At 37.5% G+C, this 24,873-nt stretch overlaps 1 protein-coding gene across 2 annotated transcripts in view; it reads left to right on the forward strand.

Moving 5' to 3' along the window:
- MBP (myelin basic protein) overlaps positions 1 to 24,236 on the forward strand; it is a 186,943-nt gene extending 162,707 nt beyond the window's left edge. For both annotated transcript variants that reach the window (XM_070747435.1, XM_070747434.1), the window contains exons 5-9: positions 8,233 to 8,343; positions 10,988 to 11,023; positions 12,451 to 12,483; positions 17,575 to 17,697; positions 22,453 to 24,236. In XM_070747435.1, the coding sequence (XP_070603536.1) occupies positions 8,233 to 8,343; positions 10,988 to 11,023; positions 12,451 to 12,483; positions 17,575 to 17,697; positions 22,453 to 22,509 (360 nt within the window). In that variant the 3' untranslated portion in view covers positions 22,510 to 24,236. The remainder of the gene's footprint in view (positions 1 to 8,232; positions 8,344 to 10,987; positions 11,024 to 12,450; positions 12,484 to 17,574; positions 17,698 to 22,452) is intronic.
- Positions 24,237 to 24,873: the final 637 nt, after the last annotated feature.

Genomic DNA, 24,873 nt, shown 5'->3' on the forward strand with positions numbered 1-24,873 from the left:
CTTTTCCATTACGGGAATTTTAGCATTCTTTCATATAACTAATTTTCTTTCAGTGAGTTTCAGAACTTCAATAGTTCTTTAAAAATCATATTATTTCTAAATCCAGAAGATAATGGGAAGGACTACACTTTTCAAAGTAAAAAGGGGAATTATAAGAATTATTACCGGGCATAAATTGTGGACAGTCTGAAACTATCATTGCTCAAACAGGACTTATCTACCAACCTATTCTATTTAATGATGCGCTTGGAAGATTACACCTATTTTAGTTTAATATTCAATTTGATCAAGATTATTACATTTTTTGAATTTAATCACATGTGTAAGTGCAAGAAGGCCAGGTTAGAATACATAGTGCCTCGCCCTCAAAAATAGGGTCATTTTTTTTAGATAATACAAATTTTACCTGATATTTTTATTTCAGTTTTATTTCTTAGTCAATGTATGGTTTTAAAAAATGTATGCTATGATATAACAAACAAAAACAATAATATCTTCTTCATAACTTAAGGACAAATTCATTTATTTGTTATTACAAACGCACCATTGATAGGTCTTCAATAGCAAAAGCTCATTCCGTCTTTCAGAATAAGGCTTCGTTTGGCATGAGTCAAGAAAGAAATGAGCAATTTTATTTTATTGTTCAATGCATTTAGTACATGTACATAATCCATACAGCGACTCTGGGGCATACATCATAAAGCCGATGCATAAAAAACATTGAACACCTCAATTCCGATTGAAATAAAAAACTAAGGTTTCAGGTAACAAGAGAACTGAGCTGGTTGTGCTTCTAAAAAAAAATCCAAAGGCTACAACTATATTTTTGATATGGATACAAAGATATTGGAGAACACATAGCTTTCTGATGTCAGAATCAATTTCAGGGATATGAACAGCCTGTTTTTGTAGCTCATCCTTTTTAAGAGAAAAGGGGGGAGCCAGACAGTTGTAAACAACAAAAACAAAGTGTTAAAGCCCCAACTTTCTTTTCAATAACCCCAAGTCTTTTAATTGGATGATTGGCATGTTTAAAGAGCTTTCAGTCCAGAGTTACCTCACTATTCAGCTCTTATCTACTAGCTTTTATCTACCTGAAAATGTCTGGTTGCTGTGGTAATTCTTGTTGCTTAGTTACAAAAGCGGGAGATGGAGATGGCTCCGTCTCCTGTGTTTCAGCAGAACTGGTTCCCCAGGCAATTGAGGGCAGCCAGGAATTTTTTTAATCATTATTATTTTTATTTATTTATCAAGGCACCTGAGACAGAAGTGTGACAGTCTTATTTGTAAAACCAAATCTGTTCAAACCAAGCAAACAGATGGTAAGATGGCCACCGTTCAGCTTGACGCTTCCAATTTCTGAAGTCTTTCCCCAACCTGGTACCTTCAGGATGAGAGCCATCCCAGAACATACATTGAGAAAAATCCCACAGCAGCAGATGCCAGCAAGATGTTCGTATGAGTCCTCTTGAGTTTCATTCAGGATATCTCTCTTTTCTTGCATCTGGTTGAAAATTAACTATTGGAAAAAGAGATCAGGATGTTTCAAATGAATTAAAAACAGAAACTCTTTCTCTGAAGAACAATCTGACTTGAGAACCCGTTAAGCATTGTTAGGAAGTAGTCTGCCAACAATTCTTTCTTGGCTCTTGCTATCCACGGATAAAGCAGGAATGGCAGGATTTAGGAAACTTTTAGTTTTACATTTACTATATTTTCAGTCTGTTTTTCTCCTTCACTCCCTCCCTTCCTTTCTTCCTCCTTTCCTTCCTTCCCTAAAAACAAAGTGATGCAGCATTAAAGAATTACTTTTTGCAGCATCTGAGCAATCACTCAAAAAATACAATTGTTCATTTGGTTTTCAAAAAGACGTTTCTTCCATAATTCAGCATTTTCATTCCACCGATTTGTTTAGTTTACCATGTGGATATGATTGAACTGCATTTGATTTTAAAAAAACTGTTCCAACTTGTAATGGTGATTTGAGGGGGAAAATTTTCAGAAATTTGGGGGGGGGGGAAATGCCCCAAACCATTAAGTCTTCAATCTGCTCACAGAAAGCCAACTGTGGAATAACCAGTCCTGGGTGAAGAAGAACAGACTTTTAACTAAAATGTAGCACTGAAAGTTGGGGTCTCCCAGCCACGCAGTCAAATCCCAGTAAAAAAAAAAACCTCTTTGTTTAATTCTAATATTTAAAGTTCAATAGATGTATTTGAGAGAGCCAGCTTTTATTTTTGCTTGCCCTGGTTTTGATCTCTCAGAGAATATTCAAATCTGCATCTTTGCCCCAGGCTAATGTTTCACAGGCTTGTTACTTTATCTTTAAACATTTAACTAAGAGGCATCTTTGAACAACATGGGTCTCTAACATATCCTTTATCCTGGTCTGTTAGCTCAAATCTGTGCTGTGGTAGCACATGTTCCAGGATATATTAAGTAATTATGACATCCAGCCAGAGCCAAAACATTTTTTAAAAAAAAAAAAAAAAAAGAGGAAACTGTCTCTTTTTCATCCCTCATCAAGAAAAATCTGCAGTGGCAAACATATTGAAGGTCGGTGTTATTGCAAACTGAGCCAGCATATTTATCTATCCTATCGGTTCCTTCTTTTTCTTCTTTTTTATACTCTCCCCACCTACCCTTGGATATAAATTGTAATGGATTCCCACAAGGATTGATCTAGATCAGCGGAGGAATTTTGAGAGTTGAAATCCACCAGGCTTAAAGTGGCCAAGGTTGGAGATCCCTGATCTAGGGAGCTTCATTTTCACAAACCCTCTGCAGACTTTCATTTTAACAATGGACATCAGAAGAGACAACGGACCAGCAGATAAACAGTCGTCATGAAACAGTGGGAAGTTAGCAGATTCTATTGGTCAGAAATGATATAAGGTCTCGTTCTTGAAGAGTGGGTTGGACTTAGAAGATCTACAAGATCCCCTCCACTTTTATTATTCCATTATTCTCTTTGGGACAGATTTTCCTTATAGGAGTGCCTGGATCAAATCATTCTTAGAGTTTGCATTACATGTTAACCAGGACATACTGTTTTTTAAAAATAGAAAATTGTACACGCTTTCATAAAGAGTAAGCTATGTATCTCAATAAACAGAATTTTAAAAAACAAAACTATAGCTATATAATTTTGAAGTACTTTGCAATCTTACTTTCAGAGCATCTGAGATCTATAATGACAAGCCATCATTAGTGGCAAAAACAAAGATGACTCATTCAGACACTATATTCAAATTTTAATTTAGGTCTTCCTGGAACTGAAGGTAAGTATGTGCATATTTTTATAATACCCAAAAAACGTTTGTGAAATTTATATTCTAAAAGGCACACTCTTTCATATATTATTTACTGCACATGGTGTCATATTTTGCCTAGAGTCTTCCAGGTTACAGGCTGAAGGCAGGGAGCAGAATCAGGAGTTCCAATGATATACAACAATGAGAATTTTTAAGTTACACAAAATTCTTCATAGGGTGGCAGGTAGAGGGAAAAACTGTACAGCACATATTTTAATTCCCCCCAGATTAGGCTACTAATCATTCTTAAATATGGAAAATTATTTCAAGAGAGCATAGTGTCATACCTTCTATTCACCATCCAAAACATCAAGTAGTAATGGAACTGAATAATTATATGGAGAGCTACAATCACACTTCTCCATATAATTATTCATATTAGTCTTGAAGATTTGCAAAACTAGAATGCAATATATTATGGAGGAAGAGAGAGTGTACTAATTGCAACGATGAACAAATTCATTTCTTGCTACATCATTCTGTGGAGATTCCATTTGTCCTTATGAGCTATCCAATTCATGGTATGATTATATGAAGTCAATTACGGGTTGCTTGTGTCTTGGGCTGCGTGCACCATGTTCCAAGCAGGTGACATTATGTCAAAATAGCCCAAAGCAACATTTCCAATATTTAGTTGCTTTAATGGCATTAATTAATTAGCATTTAATTTTATATTTATTTATTTATTTATTTATTTTATTTTATTGGATTTGTATGCTGCCCCTTTGTGAGGACTCAGGGAGGCTCACAGCATATACAAAAACAACAATAATATAAATCCAATTAATACTACATTAAAAACAACCATTAAATTCAATTTAAAAGAAAGTAAATCCTATCAAACCAATCATTCAACACTCATACTTAAAACATTCATTGATCGGGTAAAGATTTAAAAGTCCCAAGTCTGGCATCAAAGATAAGTTTTTAAGCTCTTTCAGAAGGCAAGGAGGGTGGGGGAAGTGTGAATCTCTGGGGGGAGCTGACTCCAGAGGGTCGGGGCTCCCACAGAGAAGGCTCTTCCCCTAGGTCCCGCCAGCCGACATTGTTTGGTTGATGGGACCCTAAGGAGGCCAACTCTGTGGGACCTCACCAGTCTCTGGGATTCATGCGGCAGAAGGCGGTCTCGGAGATAAATCTGGTCCTATGCCATGAAGGGCTTTATAGGTCATAACCAACACTTTGAATATACTACTTCACAGTGCTTTACAGCCCTTTCTAAGTGGTTTACAGAGAGTAAGCATATTGTCCTCAACAATCTGGGTCATTTTACCGACCTTGGAATGATGGAAGGCTGAGTCAACCTTGAGCCTATTGAGATTCAATCTGCCAAACTGCTGGTAGCTGGTGATCAGCAGATGTAGCTTGCAGTACTGCACTCTAACCACTGTGCCACCCAGACTCAGAATTAGAGAGACATGCCTCTGGGAGATTTCTGTTCCTATTGCCAAACTTAACACAATAAAGATAAGAATTGATTGTATCCCTTTTTTGGATCTTAAAGCATAAGCATGAGCTTCTGTGGCTCAGTGGTTAGAATGCAGTACTGCAGGCTACTTCTGCTTACTGTCGGCTGCCTGCAATTTGGCCATTCTAATCTAAAAAGGCTCAAGGTTGACTCAGCCTTCCATCCTTCCAAGGTCAGTAAATGGGGACCCAGATTGTTGAAGAGGGGCAATATGCAGACCCTGTAAACCATTTAGAGAGGGCTGTAAAGAATTGTGAAGCAATATATACATTTAAATGCTATTTCTATTGCTATAAGCAGAGGGCCACCTGTATGTATGAGTATGTACAGTATGTGTATAATGTATGAGTATGTGTATGTGTATATTTACGTGTGTGCTAAATTTCATCCCCAGGCCTGTCAAATAGGAAGAACGTTCATTATGACTTGTTTAAAAACAGTTTTTTTCTTATAATTTCATACTTTACATTTTTGCCATGCATATTTTAAACACCGAAGCCTAAAAATGATGCCTTCGCAATCAGGTTTAGAGTAATGTTTGCTTTTAATAAAATATAATGACTTGCTAATCTCTTCCCTTTTCTTCTGGATCATGTTAATTTAGCATTGCTTCTAAAAATTTCAATGGAGATGAGCCATCAGTTCTTACAAGCATATAAAGCATCCAGTCACATTTTAAATGTTGTTCAATAATGCCTACAATTAAGTGCTGCTGTTGACTTATTCTTCATAGGTTTACACACTTTCTGTGTTGAGTTTAAAGAGGTGACCAACTCCTAAATGGCTTTCTGTAGCTATCCTGGAATTTAGAAGGCCAGGGGAAAATAAGCCATTTGGCTAGCCTCATCTAACCTCTCTTTTTTTAATATCCTTTTCTACTCAACAGAGGGTTGGAAAGGTTAATTGGGTTAAGAGGCTCATGGTTCTGCCTGTCTCTCAGCAGGATAATTCTCTGGAAACAGAACAGACTGAAAACAAATTTGGTGTGGCAGCAGAAGCTAGCAAAAGAAACCTCAACCTTTAAACTGGCCTAAATCCAATCTTGTGTTGTGAAGAAAAAAGATCCAGGAAAAAAAATGCCAATATATCCTGATGGGAAAACAGGTTGGGTAGAAACTTAAATTTCTTCTGCCTTGCTCTATTATGTTTTACGTGGCTTAGAGCAGGCATGTCTAGCCTTGACAATTAGATTTGGACTTCAACTCCCGAAGTTCCGGAACCTCTACAGGTTTTAAAGTTGCACATGCCTGGTTTAGATTGAAACTTATGCAAGTTCCTGGTGTACCCATACACACAAGCATGCAAATGCAACATGAAGGGAAAGCAGAAACATACGTAGATACCCATAGAGGCATAAATGTGTACTCAACGTGAATACGTTGATTAATCCTTAGATAAAGTTAGATACATATTAATGCAACTTAGGCATTAGTTACCTATTAACATTGTAAGCCTTCCAGAGTTAATATTGTTAGCCTCCCAGAGTCTCCCCGAGGTGAGATGGGCAGCAAACAAATTTAATAAATAAATAAAATTTAAAACTATAGAGACCTCCTACAGCCATTTTGCTAAAGGAGTTCTAGAAGCTATGTTTCACATCCTTGCACCTCCCTATGATTCAACAATAAATAGATGCATGGAGAAAACTTTGCATTGCAAATTACCGGAATATAAGATGTACCTTTCACCCTCTAAAAGAGGCTGAAAATTTGGGTGCATCCTATACTCTGAATGTAGCTTTTACTAAGCTTTTATTAGCCCTAACGAGGTGTTAACATGATCTTCCATGCTTTGCTATCTAAGCGATCTTCCCTTTGCCTGCTTCTTTCATTACCTCTCCCTCCAACAATCAGATGAGCCTTTGTTCAACCCTAGTGAGGTGCTAACAGCGGAGCAATCTTCCGGGCATTGCTATCAAGCAATTTTCCACTTTTTTTCAGCCCTAATGAGGTGCTATTGATTGAAGCGATCTTCTATGCTTTGCTAACGAAGGGATCGTTCCTTTGCCTGATTTTCTCATTGTTTCTCTCTCTGAAGAAGAGAGAGAAGTGAAGTGTTTTAGAAACTGTTTTTTTAACCCCAACCAGGGAATCAAAATCAAGCTTGTGGGCTCAAAACCAGAAAACCAATGTGCTGAAGCTGACCAGACTAAAAACTAGCCAGATGAATACCTGGTGGGCAGGTTATTTTTCCCCTATTTTCCTCCCACAAAACTAATGTGTGTCTTATACTCTGGTGCATCTTACACTCTGAAAAATATGGTAATAACAATTTACTATACTTGATCTGCATACAAACAATCTCAAGTTGCTAGAACTCCAAGAGAGATTTTTGAAGAAGTTAAAAAAAAAAGTATTTGCTTGTAAACCGGAAAAGTTATTCTTTTGCAAATGAGTTCTTTCCTCTCCATGGAATTTAAGCATAATGAATTAGTTTTGAGAAGAAATGATCTTTAAGAGATAAATCAATTAAGGCATCTTAGCAATAGCATCTAAATCAGGGTTGTCCAACCGTGGCAAATTAAAGATTTGTAGACTTCAACTCCCAGAATTCTCCTGACAGCATCTCCCTTGATATAAATGCAATAGTCATTGGAAATATATCTCCAACTGTCAGTTGTTGTTGTTGTTTTTTTTAAGGTTATGTTTTCATCAAATCAAATGCAACTCTGTGATAATTAAATTTATTTATTTATTTATTGGATTTGTATGCCACCCCTCTCCGCAGACTCGGGGCGGCTAACAACAGTAATAAAACAGTATATAACAATAATCCAATACTAAAAACAGTTAAAAACCCATTAATATAAAAACCAAACATACATACATACATACATACATACATACATACATACATACATACATACATACATACCATGCATAGAATTGTAAAAGCCTACGGGGAAAGAGGATCTCAATTCCCCCATGCCTGACGGCAGAGGTGGGTTTTAAGTAGCTTACGAAAGGCAAGGAGGGTGGGGGCAATTCTAATCTCTTGGGGGAGTTGGTTCCAGAGGGCTGGGGCCGCCACAGAGAAGGCTCTTCCCCTGGGTCCCGCCAAGCGACATTGTTTGGTTGACGGGACCTGGAGAAGACCCACTCTGTGGGACCTAACTGGTCGCTGGGATTCGTGCAGCAGAAGGCGGTCCCTGAGGTAATCTGGTCCAGTGCCATGAAGGGCTTTATAGGTCATAACCAACACTTTGAATTGTGACCGGAAACTGATCGGCAACCAATGCAGACTGCGGAGTGTTGGTGTAACATGGGCATATTTGGGAAAGCCCATGATTGCTCTCACAGCTGCATTCTGTACGATCTGAAGTTTCCGAACACTTTTCAAAGGTAGCCCCACGTAGAGAGCGTTGTTTTCTTCATTTGATTTCAAGAGGGGAACATTAATTACTTTCAGAATACATGCTGATCTACAGGTATGACCTATCCTGTGTTTCAGGACTATCACCATGCCTCCAGAGTTAGCCACGTAAGTTCTCTGCCTCATCCAAGATCTTACCATGGACGCTATGTGGATGAAAACCCCGTAGTCCACTTCTTCAGGAACATTGTAAGTTTTACTTTCTTCTAAGTCATTTCTACTTTCATGTATTGAGGAAACAAGAACTGCCAGGTTCCAAGTAGTTTTGGTAGAGAAGAATTGCAAAGGCATTGTTCTGATCCACAGCTCTCAATGGGTATGGAAATGTTTTATTTCCAAGAGATGTGGTGGCACAGTGGTTAGAATGTGGTACTGCAAGTTAACTATGCAGTCCCATAGCCAGGAGTTCGATCCTGACCGACTCAAGGTTGATTCAACCTTCCATCCTTCTGAGGTCAGTAAAATGTGGACTCAGATTGTTGAGGGCAATTTGTTGACTCTGTAAACACTTAGAGAGTGCTGTGGAGCATGATGAAGCAGTATATAACTCTAAGTACTATTGCTACTTATCCATAAACCCATCTCTCTTCTATTGAATAGGAGAATCAGTCCTACAAATTCAAAAGAACATAGGAAACCATCTACTGCAGTGAAATAAATAACCACTTTGGGTAGGATGTATAAATACATGTGGGTGCACTTGTGCGCCTGTCTGTGGATTTAACCTATATATAAATGTGGGAGTTCTTTCAGATAATCAATAAACTTGAACTAGCAATCTTATGCAAACTTTTTGGTACTTAATCATCATTTATAGGATTAGGTTATGAACTGCCCAGGGTTTCAATTATTCTATTTGCAATTTATTTTCCGTCTATATCAGATTGATTTGAAAATAATACCTAGGCTACCTCTGTGGTTATAGAGTCATCTCTTGGATATTATTGTTCATCTGAGGAGAGAATTCTGGCCACTAAACTGGAATAATAAACTTTGACTATTTCTGTTTTTTTTAATTGCATAGAGATTTCTAAATCTCTAATATTCATCTGTATAAACCCAGCCCTACAGGCATATAGATAGAAGTGAGCCTGAACAGCTGCTGCTGTTAGTCGAAATAAATTTCCAACCTGAACTTCTGAAAAATGTATTTATTTATTTTGTCCAATACATAATACACATTGAAGAGAAAGATATGTAATAATATAAGTAAAGAAAAGAATAGAAGAAAAGATATAAAAGTATAGGTGAACATATTTGAAAGGAAGAAAAGATAAATGAGAGGAGAGACCATTGGACAGGGGACGGAAGGCACACTGGTACACTTATGCATGCCAGACATTTAAACTCCTAAAGATGAACGAATCTGAGATTGTGCAATCACCTCTGATATCTTAGAGGTGAATTTACAATGAATACAGGATGAGTGGTGAAAGCAATACGTGTCTTCGGTGCTTTTCTCTCCAGTTTTTCTATTTGCTTCAAAGCGAAGTATGTAATATCAGGATTCAAAAGCCCAGGTTTATTAGCTACTGCTGAGATGAAGAACATGAAGAAAATAATTGAATGTGAATTACTACTTGGTAGCTAAGTCTCACATCCAATTTCTCACTTGGCATTATAAAGCTGATTTTAATGGCAGGGTCTGTCTGAGAAGAATCACCTATTTAACAGAATCGGTTGCAAGAGTCGTGGCTTTGAAACTTCAAAAGTGTTTTGAAGAGAACAGCACTGTGCCGTAGATAATCCTTCTAATGTTGGTATCCCTGTAATGAACTTGAGCAGATTTTAGTGGTTTCCTTTAAAAATGCAAGGGCCATGAGATTCCATTCAAATAGCTTTGATGGAAAGTTTAAAAGAATATATCAGTTAAAACACATCTAATATTGGTATTGATCACCAATCTTTATCAATCCCTAAGCTTTAGTCTGCATTATAACTAGCCAATAGCACATACGAGTAGATGTATTTGTATGCATGTCCCTACAGGCACACAGACAATGAGATAACAACAAGCTTAAGAAATGTTTGCAGAGAGACCTCCAAATTTTTAAAGATGGAAAACTCTCCAATAAACAACATGTAGGCTGAGCATGTTAAATAGGAAGACAAAGTTATGTTATATTAAACAAGATGTAGGATAAGATAGCATTATTCCCTGCAGCTCTTTGTGGAAGGATTACTTAGGGATAAAGGGCAAGCAACAATGATATGTGCAGCTAAATTGAGTGATGTCTTATCAACATGGCCTGCCAGTGAATGCCTGCTATCTAAGAAGACTTCTTAATTTGTAAGCATCTTCCTGGATACTGGTATTATTTGCATATAACAATGTTTTGCAATCTTAGCCAGTTGAAGATACATGGACTTCAACTGGCTAAGGTTGAGAAAGGGACATATAGTAATAGCCAATTCAGATTTCAAGAACCTGTACTATGAAGAAAAAAAATTAATCTAACATTTAATAAGCCCTAATACTTACAGAAATATGAACACTTTAGATGGGGGGAAAATCAGGGCAACCTTTTGTTACCAGTTTCAGTCATATCTAAATATATCATTGTATTAATTAGCTGATTATGCTGGGAAGAATATGGAAAGGCAGGTGAGTACCAGGTATGGGTGCAGGAACTTAGTTACCCCCTAGATAGCAGCAATGAGAAGAAAATGTTTCCCTTTGCTGCCATCTATTGGTCATTTATAACTTTCAAGAAAGAGAAAGGGGATGTCCAACAAAATGCTTAAAAATCTCCCCCCCCACACACAAACCCAATGTGATTTCAAATATACAGTATATATTTGCAAATTTTAATTTTTAAAAATTGATTTTCAGGTGTCACCCAGAACAACTCCTCCTCTTCAGGCAAAAGTAAGTGCTTGCTGTGAATATTTTATATTATATTAACTTACACAACTTGTGGTGAAGTAAAGAAAGAAAAGATTTCCTTATTGAAAAAATACTTCAATAAACTTCCTAGCCAAATAGAATCTAAATGATGCATTTACCGCGGTATTTGGTTGCTTTAAAAAACTATTGCCTGCACTTGTTCACAATCTGTGGTGTTGTAGCAATCCTATCTGATCCTTCATGCCCACAAACAAGACAAAGCCACTGAAAACCACAAGAATCACATGGATTATAAAGTTAATTCATTCATTCAATTTTTTATGCTGCCCTTCTCCTTAGACTCAGGGCAGTTTACAACATATTAGCAACAGCACTTTTTAATAGAGTCAGCATATTGCCCCCACAATCCGGGTCCTCATTTTAGCCACTTTGGAAGGATGGAAGGCTGAATCAACCTTGAACCAGTGATGACATTTGAACTGCTGACCTGCAGAACTAGCAGTCAGCTTAATTGGCCTGCAGTACTGCACTCTACCCACTGTGCCACCTTGGCTCAGTATGTCCTGGAATCGTGGTTGATGCCACATCCAAACCTGGCTTGGCCACAATTTGGAGTGGGCTTCCCCTTCGCCCTTGATACCAGCCAGATCTGATTCATACATGCCGGGCTGCCCCTTTTACCCAATTATTAAATTATAAATAAGAAAGGCTTTAGGCTGATTTACAAAACAGCAGACAGGTGCCACCAAGAACTGTTGGCCAAGCAAAGGAGTCCATATAAATTGATATTAAAAACCATCTTAAGCACTAAGGCTGTGCTGGCTCCCTCCAGAGGATGGGATGAAATTATTTTCATTCTGTGGCTTGGTGGTTTTTGGTTGGTGTTGTTTTTTTTCATCTACAACTCCAAGTGGCAAACATTGCAATTATTTCTTCCTTCTCCTATTTTCTCCACAGCAAGAACCCTCAAAGTTTACTCACTCCATTTTTCTTCTCAAATTTCTCTATGGCTTCAGTTTCTGAATACAGAAAGCCAAACTACCGTGTTTCACATTTTGACCTGATATCAGAGATTGAAACTGGGTGGATAAAAAGTATTCATCATGCAGAACATTGGACCATAGTTCACTGTCCTCAGAAAACCCCTTGAAATGCTTTATCATGAACTATACTGCAATAAACAGACAGACAGGAAAGGCCCATGTTCTTTGTTTGGTAAAAATCCATGTACACATTTGACAATGGGTTTTATGATGCACATTTGAAAGGTGTAATGTGGTAAACTCCTCTAAAGTCCCACATCACAATTGCAATCCAAACATCTTGGACTTTAGATATTTTAATCCACACGACTGACAATGATAATCTTTTTCTACCAGCTGTTGGCATCCTCAGTGTCTTTATAGTCCATGGTGGTTATCATGTCTGTTTGTTTCTTACATGTGCAGGGGAGAGGATTATCCTTCAGCAGATTTAGCTGGGTAGGTGATAAACACGCTTCCCTTCACAATTATTTTGTTTTCCCCAGGCCCAAAGGGCATCTGTTTGCTATCTTGCTTTTCTGTAGCTGATGCAGAATTCCAGTATATATTTGTTTATTCTTTTATTTCACTTTGGCTTGTTTGCTTTACTCTTGCTAATGCATTCCTGCTTCCAAAGCAGTTTCTTTATATCCATGGTTTTATTGCTTGCTTTTATCCTGAAATGGGTCAAGCTTAAAATAAGATTCCTTTTGCCTAAGCACAGCGCACCTTCACTGCATGGCAAATTGCATTCCTTTAAGTTTTCCTAAATGTTCTGTGTGTCTATGGGCGGAGAAGGGGGAATAAAAGTGTGTGTGCACTGCAAAAGTTCCACATGGATTCAAGAACATGGTATGCTAATGGATTTCCCCTAAAATTACAACATTGTCATATATGAAAAACTTCAAGCAATTTTTTATACTTAAAAAAAATATGTAAAATATGTAACAGTATGAAACTGTATGGAAAGCCAAATTGTGTTTATGACAATGATGTAAAACAGTGGTCCCCAACCTTTCCAGTTGCACCGGTCAGCAGTGGCTGCAGCAGAGAGAGGGGATGGTTTCGGGCACATGACCTAATCCTAGGGGTGGGGGGACACAGTGGGGTAGCGAAAATGAAGCTCCACCCCAGAGTACCCAATTTGCACTGAAAGATGTTGGAAGAAAATGCAGGGCATCCTGCATAAGCCATGCCCACAGTGTGGTAGTAAAAATTTTGGTAGCCCTTCGCTGCCTAATCCACCCAGGCACAAACAAAATTCCATGTGCTTGTCCATCAATTGTGCAGCCTAGTTCCCAATGAGCCATGGACTAGTACTGTGTCTGCAGACTGGGGGATGCAGACTCCTGATGTAGAGAACAAATTATACAGTTTAGGTTTTTTTTCTTCCTTGGGCAAATCTTTTAATCTAATTGGCTCCATGTCTTTATCCTGGAGCTAGAAAGAGCTAGAATGCTAGCCAGACTTCAAAGGAGATAGAGCTATCAGTTCAGACCCTTTTGTTGAATTGGGATATCTATGGAAACTAGAAAGGTCACTTTCTGCTCATCACATGTCTGTGAAAATAGATCAATTTCTTGCTGAAAGAAAGAGTAGTAAGCTTATAAAAATGTACTGTTAGTGACAATCAGGCAGAGGAATTTCAAGGTCAAAGATTATTTCTCCCTCTTGCTCATAATCCATAATTTTTTAACCTTTATCTTAAAGTGTTTTTTCTTGAGAGTGTTGAGAGAATGTGACAATGAATTTGTCTAAATCTATACATTCAATATATCTATATCTACATCATCTATCATCCATTATCTATCTATTCATATGTCTAAATCCCAACTCACAAATAGCAACTTGATATGCCTGATGTAAGATTAAGCAAATAATAAATAGAACAATTAATAAGAGAAAGCCACAACAACACAACACTACACAATAACTGAAAGTAACATTATGGTTTAATGCTCTGGGGAGGGGGAACCATGTCTTTAAGACTTTATGAAAGGTTGTCAAGGTAGGAGATACTTGGATTTGTGAGGAGGGTATATTGTTCCAAACGTCAAGCACTATGGCAGAGAAGATACATTTCTTGGGTGCCATTACATAACATTATTTCATAAAAGCACCTCAAAGCATGCCCATCCTGCTGGACTTTGCAGGATGGTCAGAACTGATCAGAAATGGGCAAGCCTATAAGTAACTGGACCCTGTACAACAAAAAGTCCTACAGCTAGAAAAGGCACTTGGGAACTTATAGCTAGTGTGGTACTGTGACTCCAAACAGACATTCAAATTGTGCAGCATATACCTATTTGGAAGATTGTACCCCAAGTAAAAGATGGAAGAACTCCAGACCTGATGGATCCCAAAATTCTCAGCCACTCAAGTTTACTTGGATTAAGCCAGTGCTTCTCAAATAGTGGGGTGCACGGAACAATGCTGGGTGGGGGGAATGTGATCCCAGGAAATGTTTTTTATTTGGCCACAGGGAGAAGGGTTTTTTTGCACCGAACAATAGCAGACAGCACAGAGCAGGAGATATGAAGTGCAGATAACAAACCCTTAAGAGACACCATGGAAAAATATTTAATAGGGATGAAAAGAAAGGAGGAGAGAGATGGAGATAATGAGACAAATGTAAGTCTCTCAAAAGCTAAGACGAGGAAATATGATGAAGTATATGTAGCAATTTGCTTCACTGTGACTACGATGGGAGACAAGGAAAGACGGTATGTTTACTGTCTCTAAAAATGTTGGCATGAAGCCAAATAAATTAAGATGTCAATTAAACACATTACACCCCAATCACTCTGATAAGTTGCTTGAGTTTTTTCAGTGAAAGCATGCCAAAAATTGCAAACAATCACCCTGGCAGAGAGTTGAGGGGTGCACGAAATGTTTGCTTCTTTCTAACGGGGGTGGGGGTGGGGCCTTAACAGAAAATAATTGAGAAGCACTGAGCTAAGCCAAAGATCTTCTTCCCCATTTAGATCCTTCACAGCTTTTCTCTAGGAAGTCATAGTAAATTGGACCTCAGACAAGTCCAAAGGACTTGCATAGCCAGAGTCCAGATCCAAGTTACTTTATCCAATAGATGCCTAAAACAGTCTCAGTAAAATGAAAGTCTAGATTATTGGGAGCAAACTGCTCAGAAAGTGCTGTAAAGCAGTATGGAGTGGCATATACTGTAAATCTAAGTGCTATTGTTATCTCCATCCGATAGCTCAGCTATAAAATGATATTGGCAGATAACTATATTGTTCCAATAATTTACACCCAAGTAGAATGTTCTGTACATTGGTAAAAATGGCTGCAAGGTACTCATGAAAATTATTTCAAATTTACAAGACTGTAGCTTAGATTATATAGAAGTGCAAGAAAGTTATAAACAGAAGGGACTCTCGTAGGCCAGTAATTTACAATAAGATTGCATTTGAACATGGTCACAGATTGTTGGCAATGCCCATTATGAACTCACCCTTTTGCAAACCCTTAAAAGTGAATACCAACTGCTTTTTATATCCCCAGTGAAATGCCTTAATTATCTACACAGTAATCCTACTGATTTTTTTTCCTAATAACAGTTGGAAAGCATAGAAACTTGCCAGATGTGGTTGCTGCTTGGAAGGTTGAGTCAGACCATTACTTTGATAGGAAACACTTAAAAAATAAAGACTTAATAGTGATGTGTTGGCTGAGGCAATTTTCATAAATTTATCATTAAGACTGCATATTACCAATACTGGAGATGAGGTTTTTGTTCGAAGAACTAGTTACAAAGCAGATTACTGTTTGAAAAATTCTTGGAATTACTTGTTCTCTTCATACAATTACACAATTATGCTGAACAATTCTTTCTTCGTTTTTAATAATGCTTTTCAAAAGCGGATAATAGCGATCTGTAAGTACTTCCTCCAAATGTCCCAGTTGTTCTGTTTTTCTAGATAATATTCAACATAATGTTTTCTAAAGATTTCACTCTTTAAAGATGGGTGCATTTATTCTATCCCATATCCTTCTGATAGTGTACAGTTAACTTCCCTCTTCTGTTTGGTAGAACGAATACAAAAATGAGTAATTGTAATGCAAGTAATTATGGATCATTATCACCTCAGGCAATTTCCAAACAATGGGAATCTAGGCTAAGATAAATTTTATATATAGAATATCAATTTTAATGGAATTGAATTCACCTTCCACTATCTCTGCTAGAAATGTTCCCCGGGTATCTCTTTTCTCAATAATTGTTCAAATATTTTCTTTCCTCACTAATTATTTGCAAAATAAATACTTTTTTGGAAGTACTTTTTTGGAAAAGTACTCTCTGTCTCATCATTGCCTTATACTGTGGCTTCACACAATTTGCCCAGCTACATGGCAACTAGTTGTACCCTGCTAGGCCTTGGGCTTGTTTCTTTAAATCAGTTCATGGGGAAGTTGAATCAATATGACTCTAGAATAGATCAGTGGTTCTCAACCTTTTTAAGGCCACAACCCCTTACTACAGTCTCTCATGTTGCGGTGACCCCAACCATAAGTCTAGCACCAATTCTCCCAACAGATCTTTAAGCTGATTGGCAGGAAGGTCAGAGGGACACCCCCACTGCAAGCGCCTGATTGGTTGGATTGTAAAAATATGTTCCAAGGTGCCAGAATAGAAGCTTTAGTTCCTAACCCCATGGGAAACATTCTGTTTCCTATCTATGACACACAGCTATAAATATTCACACAGAAGCCAGTGGCTTCCATAGGATAAATGACATTAGGCCTGAATCCATATTCTTTGAGACAATTCAGCCTTTGATCATTTAGTACAGTGATACCTTGTCTTACAAACTTAATTGGTTCCGGGATGAGGTTCTTAAGGTGAAAAGTTTGTAAGACGAAACAATGTTTCCCATAGGAATCAATGAAAAAGCGATTAATGCGTGCAAGCCCAAAATTCACCCCTTTTGCCAGCCGAAATGTCCGTTTTTGCGCTGCTGGGATTCCCCTGAGGCTCCCCTCCATGGGAAACCCCACCTCCCGACCTCTGTGTTTTTGCAATGCTGCGATTTCACTGAGGCTCCCCTTGCTGGGAAACCCCACTTCCGTTGCCAGCGAAGCGCCCGTTTTTGCACTGCTGGGATTCCTCTGCAGCATCACATAAACATGGAAGTCCAGAGGTGGGGTTTCCCATGGATGGGAGCCTCAGGGGAATCCCAGCAGCGCAAAAACGGGTGGTTCGCTGGCAACGGAAGTTTGGAGGCGGGGCATCCCAGTGGCGGCGGTGGGTTTATAAGGTGAAAATAGTTTGTAAGAAGAGGCAAAAAAATCTTAAACCCCGGGTTTGCATCTCAAAAAGTTTGTATGACGAGGCGTTTGTAAGACGAGGTATCACTGTACTCATTTTCCTGAAGGATGGTTCTATATTGCTGTAAGCCGCACCCGAATCTACGGAGAGGGGTGGCATACAAATCTAATAAATAATAATAATAATAATAATAATAATAATAATAATAATATATTTTAATGGCAATCTACGAATATATGTGATTTTGCTTTTCTCTTTCGTAGGGTGGCGAAACTCACAGACCTGGATATGGAAGTGGCAAATTCTATGAGCATAAATATGCTCACAAGGGGCACAAAGGATACCGCTACGATGGCCAGGGCTCACTGTCTAAATTTTTTAAACTGGTAAAGATAATAATTCTAAGAACAGCAAAAGTAATCAACATTGTGCGGGAATAAGAAACTCTATGTTATCTATTGCTAATATTATATTGCATTCATTTAAGCAGTCCAGGAAATAGTCTTAAGTAGTTATCTGAAAGATTGGGAAGAGGAAAATAGTTTGGATGTCTGATTACAGCATTTAAAAAAAAATCTAAACTAAGGCAAATATATCTATTAGTATAAATCTAAATGTAAAGAATTGCCCAAGCAGAGAGCAATATAAATAGTATATGTTACAAAATCCAAGGGAATCCCACTGCATAGGAAAAAGTCAGGTCCATGAATTACTGTGGAGGTTTGCACTCAACTCAAAATTAATATGCATTGAGTGAAATAAAGTGCTTTAAAAATTTATACTTTAATCATTTTATTTCAGAAGCAGAGAAAATGAAAGTAGTCTCAGACTTGAATTTTCTTCATATCAGTCCAATACCTGAACCACAACTCTATACACCAGTTTCTTAGGCATGAAAGTTGGATGGATGACTTTGGGCCTAATTATTTGCTGTACTTTTAAAAAATGAATGTTCAAAACAAGTTTCTAACAACTTTAAAAACTTTTTAAAATCAACAATGCTTTTGGCGGTGTTATGCCTTTATACTTAGACAAATCGGATATTCTGGAAATATCTGTCCAAATTGAAGATTATGATTTTTTGAGACTTTTCTGAGAGGAAAAAGGAGGGGGAAAGGAACACCTGCTTCATATTACCAGGAATTAGATCTTTAAAATGATGATATTGGGGAATGACGTGCCACTAAAATACATACTGTTCACTTTGAAGTGTATGTGTAAAAATATTCCATTTTCTTTTTTAAATATTTTATTATTTTATTATTTATTTTTAAATTTATAGGCTGTCCTTCTCCAAGCGGACTTGGGGCAGCTTACAACAATAAAATGATTACAACATTAAAATACCACAATACATAAAATAAGAACAAGTAGAAAAGTTAAAACCCAATATAAACGGCATACAATCATTATTCATTCATGCTGCTGGCCTGGAAAGCTATCGCTCAATGGCCCTAGCCTACTGCCATAAGTGTGTTTTCTTTTTTTTTGTTCCAGATGACTGGGGCCGCAACAGAGAAGGCTCTTCCCCATGGTCCCGCCAGCTGGCATTGTTTGGCTGATGGAGCCTGGAGAAGGCCTACTCTTTGCGATATAATCAATCGCTGGGACATGTGAGGCAGAAGACAGTCCCATAAATAATCTGGTCCTAAGCCATATAGGGCTTTATAGGTAATAACCAATGCCTTGAATTGCGTTTGGACATCAATCAGAAGCCAGTGCAGCTTACCGAGTGCTGGACTAATATGGGTGTATCTAGGTACACCCATCACAGTTCGCGCGGCTGCAAGTTTGACTAGTTGGAATCTCCGAACGTTCTTGAAGGGTAGCCCCAAGTATATTGCAGTAATTGAGCCTCAAGGTGATGATGGCATGAGTGACTGTGAGAAGAAACTCCCTATCCAAATAGAGGTGCAACTGGTGCACCAGGCGAACCTATGCAAAGTCCCCCCCAGCCACAGCTGAAAGATGCTGCTCTAACCTCAACTGTGGATCTAGGAGGACTCCCAAGTTGTGGACCCACTCTGAGGGGATCAAAGTCCCCCCACCGCTGCCAAAGTGATGGATAGACAGATGGAGCCACTCCATCTTGTCAGGGTTGAGCTTGAGCCTGTTGACACCTATCCATACCCTCGTAGCCTACAGCACATCACTTCAACTGCTTCACTGAATTATTATTTTCTTATTTTCTTCCATTTAAAATATTTCCTTTTTTCCCCAGTTTTACAGCAACTGCACACACCTCCACACAAATATACAAATGTTAATAATTTTGTAAGCCAAGTTTTCCTCGTTTTCTTTGAGAACTCATAGCCTTCATTGTCGACTATTCTCCTTAGAGTTAGTAAAAGTGAGCCCAGAATAGCCTGGGCTATTAGCCTAACCCTAGACAGTTTATTTATGTTTGAATACTACAAGCATTTTCTCCTAATAATTTTTATCTATCTATAGACAATTTTATTATTTTATTTTACCAAAAAAAAGTTCCTTCTTTCTTCTTCCTAAGCACTGGCAAAAATGCAGATTTATTTTTGACAGTAATTTAGCATGAAATGGTCCCCGTTATTATATTCCACCCGATATACTATTTCTTTAATACCTTGGTTCCTAAAACCAAAACAAATTTAAGGAAAGCTTCCATGACAAGTAATAGATTTAATAGGACTACAATAACATAGAAATCAGTGATTCATGGAGCATAATTAATAAGCCATTAAGTATAATTACAGTGCTCTGTCATTTATGAAATTAAGCAATAATGTTGTGGCTGAGTAGTTTGAGATTAAAAATGAACAGTGAATTATTGAAATAAGGTAGTATGGTGTCTTCTGAATCAACAAGTAATTATGCAAGCATGCACTTTTAGGAATCTAAGGAATGCACCCAGCAACAGAAGATAGGCAGAAGCGTGTATTTAAAAATTGGAGAGAAAAAAAATAACTACCAAGGTTCCTTAATACCCAATCCTTTAAATCAATCTGATAAGTGTTGAACCAAATTTTTTTCTTTCTTTCTCTCTTTCTTTCTTTCTTTCTTTCTTTCTTTCTTTTTCTTTCTTTCTTTTACTTTCTTTCTTTCTCTCTCTCTTTCTTTCTTTCTTTCTTTTTCTTTCTTTCTTTTACTTTCTTTCTCTCTCTCTTTCTTTCTTTCTCTTTCTTTCTTTTTTTCTCTTTCTTTCTTTTCTTTTTCTTGCCAAATGAGACATTTGTTAAATGAGTTTTGATCCATTTTACAACCTTTCCTGCCTCATTTGTTACGTGACTGCAGTTGGTAAGTTAGTAGCACAATTTCTAAGTGAATCTAGCTTCCCCATTGTTTGTCATAAAGTCACAAAAGATTATCACAGGACCCCTGGGCATTGCAACCATCATAAATATGAATCAGTTGGCAAGAATCTGAATTTTGATCATGGATGCTGCAATGGTTCTATGAAAAATAGTCATGTCACTTTTTTCAATGCCACTGTAACTGTCAACAGTCACTAAATGAACTGTTGGGAGTCGAGGACTACTTGTAGTAGAGAGGGTGCAAGTATTCAAAGCATGAACTATGAACTGATTTCACGGAATATTCTGGGTTTATGAGAATCATGTTGATTTTCCCCAGTAGTAGGTTGCTACCGTAATGGTAAAGGACGCTGTACCGCAAAAGTTGAGCTGTGTGCACATCTTTGAGTGTCCTACATGCACGTCTCAGTGAGATTTTGCTTCTGTTCATGTACAGAAAGCAAAATCTTGTGAAAGCAAAATCTTGTGAGGGGACATGCGCAAAAGAGAGATTTCAGTGATTTTTTGCTTCTGCACATGCACAGAAGCACACACACAAAAAAGCCAAAATCTCTCATGTGTATCCCCTCACAAGAATTTGCTTTCTGCACATGTGCAGAAGCAAAATCTTGCTGGGACATACACGCATGTACTCAGAACACCCAAAGCTGCTACACGCAGTGCACCCATACTGGCAGTAAGAGGAACCTGCACCTGATTTTCCTCATATTTTGAAGGAGCGAAGAAGTACAAAGGTTTTGTTTCTACAATATCTAACTAGCATAGGAAGCTAAATCACAAAATGATTTGGTGCTGGAAATATGTCAAAAAATGAGATGTGCAGATTTATTTCTCTTTCCCAAGTTTGTGAACTTGCAAAACGTACAACAGGATTACAAATACAAAGAGAATATGAACCATTCTTGCAAAGTACATTACTATTGATTCACTGTTGTGAACGTTTGTTGAAAACTTGGCATTCTAGGCAAACATTAGAGTCAACGCTATTTATCCTTTTTTTCCAAAAGAAAATACTGTTTTTCTAGGTATGACAGAGTATATGGACTAAATTGAAGATGCTGCAAAGTGCTTTGTTCACCTACCTTATTTCAATAATCTCAGAAGAATTTAATTGCTATTCTCTATCCATTCTTTATCGAATATATCATCCCTGTTGTTCTGTTGGTGGTAGCCAATACTCAGAACGGGAATGCAAAGAATGGCCGCTACCAAGTGAGCCTGGAAAATGGAAGGCTAATAACTCCATTACATGGGAGGAAAACAGAGAAAGCATGTGTTATATTTGAAATTGAAGCAATATAAACTCTGCTTCATCCTCAGTCTTCTCTGTGGCTGTCCACGGTTTGTAACAGCTGTCGTTTCTGAATTACAGTAAAGATGCCACCTTATTGAATTGAATCCTAATTCTACTGGGCCAGTCTTGAGGGAGGTTCAACCAGTTTTGAACCTTGCTTTGAAGGCTGAAGAACTATTTTGAGTCACAGGCCAAATGAAATTGGATATACAAAATATGTATATTGTAGTATATACCCTCCCTGTCTTTCGTATACTATCTCAAGACTCATTTATACCGCCAGGCATGGGGGAGTTGAGATATTCCTTCCCCCTAGGCCATTACAAGTTATGCATGGTATGTTTGTGTGTATGTTTGCTTTTATAACAAGGGTTTTTAGTTGTTTTATTATTGGATTGTCACATGCTGTTTTTATTACTGTTGTTATCCGCCCCGAGTCTATGGAGAGGGGCGGCATACAAATCCAATAAATAAATAAATTAAATAAATAAATAAAATAAATATTTCAGCTGCATATATTAATGTTAATCCTGTTTTTTTCTTCTTTCTTCTTTCCAAAGGGAGGCTCCAGTTCCCGGCCTGGGTCCAGGTCTGGCTCCCCTGTTGCTAGGCGCTGAAACACTTAAGATGTCACTGAAAGGCTACATTCTCTGCTTCATAACATAGCTACCCCAAGGATTAATAACAAATTGCTGAATTCCTTAGATTTTTAAAAAACACAATCTATTCGTTAATGTCAGTTGAGTTATGCATGCAGTAGGAATATGCAAAAATTATATTGGCAAATGCTGACCAGGAGTTGAAAAATCAACAACAAAAGCCTCCCAAACTTGCAAGGTAGCTTTCGGTCAGCATTATTTAGAAAAAAATAACAAAATCCCCCACCTTATTCCTTCTTTTCCTTCAAGGTGCTCCCCAAGAAATATAAAATTTTAATTTTTCAGGAACACGCAACATTAATTCCTTTTCAGATTTCTTTTTCACTAACATTTAACCACATAAAATATAATCCCATCTAAATTAATGCGGTCATTAACGAATCTTTTTGAGATCTTGCTGTAAACAAACGATGATAATAAAAAAAACATGTGCAGAATGTTGTAAGGGCTGTTTATCCAATATTTTGATTTGGCTTTGATTTATTATTATTTGCTCTTATTTTGTATCCCTTTTCTCTCACACCTTTTGTTTTTCTTTTCCTAACTGGATTAGGCAGTCATGGAAAGGTATATTACATTGGGAGTACAAGGTATGTTGTGATGTGGGAGAAGGCAGCTGTGAATGTTTCAATGGGTCCAAGCAATGGTTATGGAGAAGGATTATACAATGTCTTGACCATGTCTTGTGCATAACCAATTGCTTGACACTGCCAACATATTGGGAAATAAGAGTGGTTGGGAGAGAGACATGAAGATATCAAACTTGAATTAGATTAGTATAACAATGATAGCAATAGGGAATAATCCCAAAGAACCCCCCAAAAAACCCCTAGACTTAGATATATGAAGAGTGGGCTGGCTGCAAAATAAACTTTTTTTGCAGCAGATTTTTTTTTTAAAGTCTAATGTTTTTAATTCCAGAAAGCCCTTTGGTGATGAAGTTCCAGATTGTAACTGCACGCAGAGTTAGTAGTTGTAGTTGTCTTGTTACTGCAGCAGAGTTAAACAAGCAGTGAACCAAAATAAGGTAGACTGTGTCACTGCAGATAATGGACATTAGCACTAACAACTAGAGGTAAAAAATATTAACATATCATATATGAAGATATATGCATGTGGGAATGGGTTTGCCCCTCTACATGAAGAAAAATGCTCTTCTGAATTGCACTATTTTAAATATATAAAACCTGTTTTGTTGCTTGCGGCCTTCTTTTACTCTTACAAAGTTGTGTTTGAGCTTATATGTTGTAGAATACATTTAGGCCCAAGCTGGCATCTACCTTAAGCTATGCTTAAAAAAAGCCACATAATATTAGAATTTCTTGACACTTAATGACAGAGATGCAGAGATACTGTGGCTGATAGTTCTCCTTCATCTACCATAGGTTTTAAATAACAGTCTTAATACGCAGCAATGAAAGATGAGAAAGTAGAAAAATACAGACGCTAAACAAAACCAAATACCAAAACCAATAAACAAACATGAGCATGCACCTACACACAAATACATATGTCCCTCTATTTCATCTTCTTTCAAAATGTTACTGGCTATGTGTATTTTTCTATGTGTAGCCTCGTCCTGTTGTGTATCCACAACGTAATAGTGAAGTTTCATTTTAAGTGTATTGTTTTAAAGTGTATGAGTACAACTCTTGAAAAAATAAAATAAAATACTCAACTTTTAATACGACATTTGGAGGAATTTTTTAAAGGTACTTCATGCAAACTTACAAAGCAGCTAACTGAAGTATATCACATTCGCAACTAAGTCTGGATGCAGATTATACAGTACACAGTGTACTATACGTGGTATTAAACAGAGTTTTCTTCTCATTTTCTTTGTCAGAAAAGATGCTTCTTTTCGTGGAACATATACAGGAGGCATTTTACATTGTACAGGTAGTCCTTGACTTATAACCACCACTGGGTCCAAATTTGTTACTATACTAAACAAAACAGTTGTTCAACCAGTTTTGCCCCATTTTAAGACCTTTTTTTGCTACAGTTACTAAGTGAATCTCTGCAGTTGTTCAGTTAGAAACACAATTAAAAACTGACTCCAGCTTCCCCATTAATATCGTCAGAAAATCACAATAGGAAATCACGTGAGCCCAGGACATTGCAACCGTCATAAATATGAGTCGTCAAGCATTTGAATTTTGATCATGTGGCCATGAGGATGCTGCAACTATTAGAAGTGTGAACAACAAATGTAAGGGGTTTTTTTTGCTGTGCCACTGTAACTTTTTATGGTCACTAAGCAAATGGTTGAAAGTCAAGGACTACCTATATTCAGAACTGGTGCTACATTGAATATTTGCA

Source organism: Erythrolamprus reginae, chromosome 3 (genome assembly GCF_031021105.1).
Source record: "Erythrolamprus reginae isolate rEryReg1 chromosome 3, rEryReg1.hap1, whole genome shotgun sequence".
Classification (NCBI taxonomy): domain Eukaryota; kingdom Metazoa; phylum Chordata; class Lepidosauria; order Squamata; family Dipsadidae; genus Erythrolamprus; species Erythrolamprus reginae.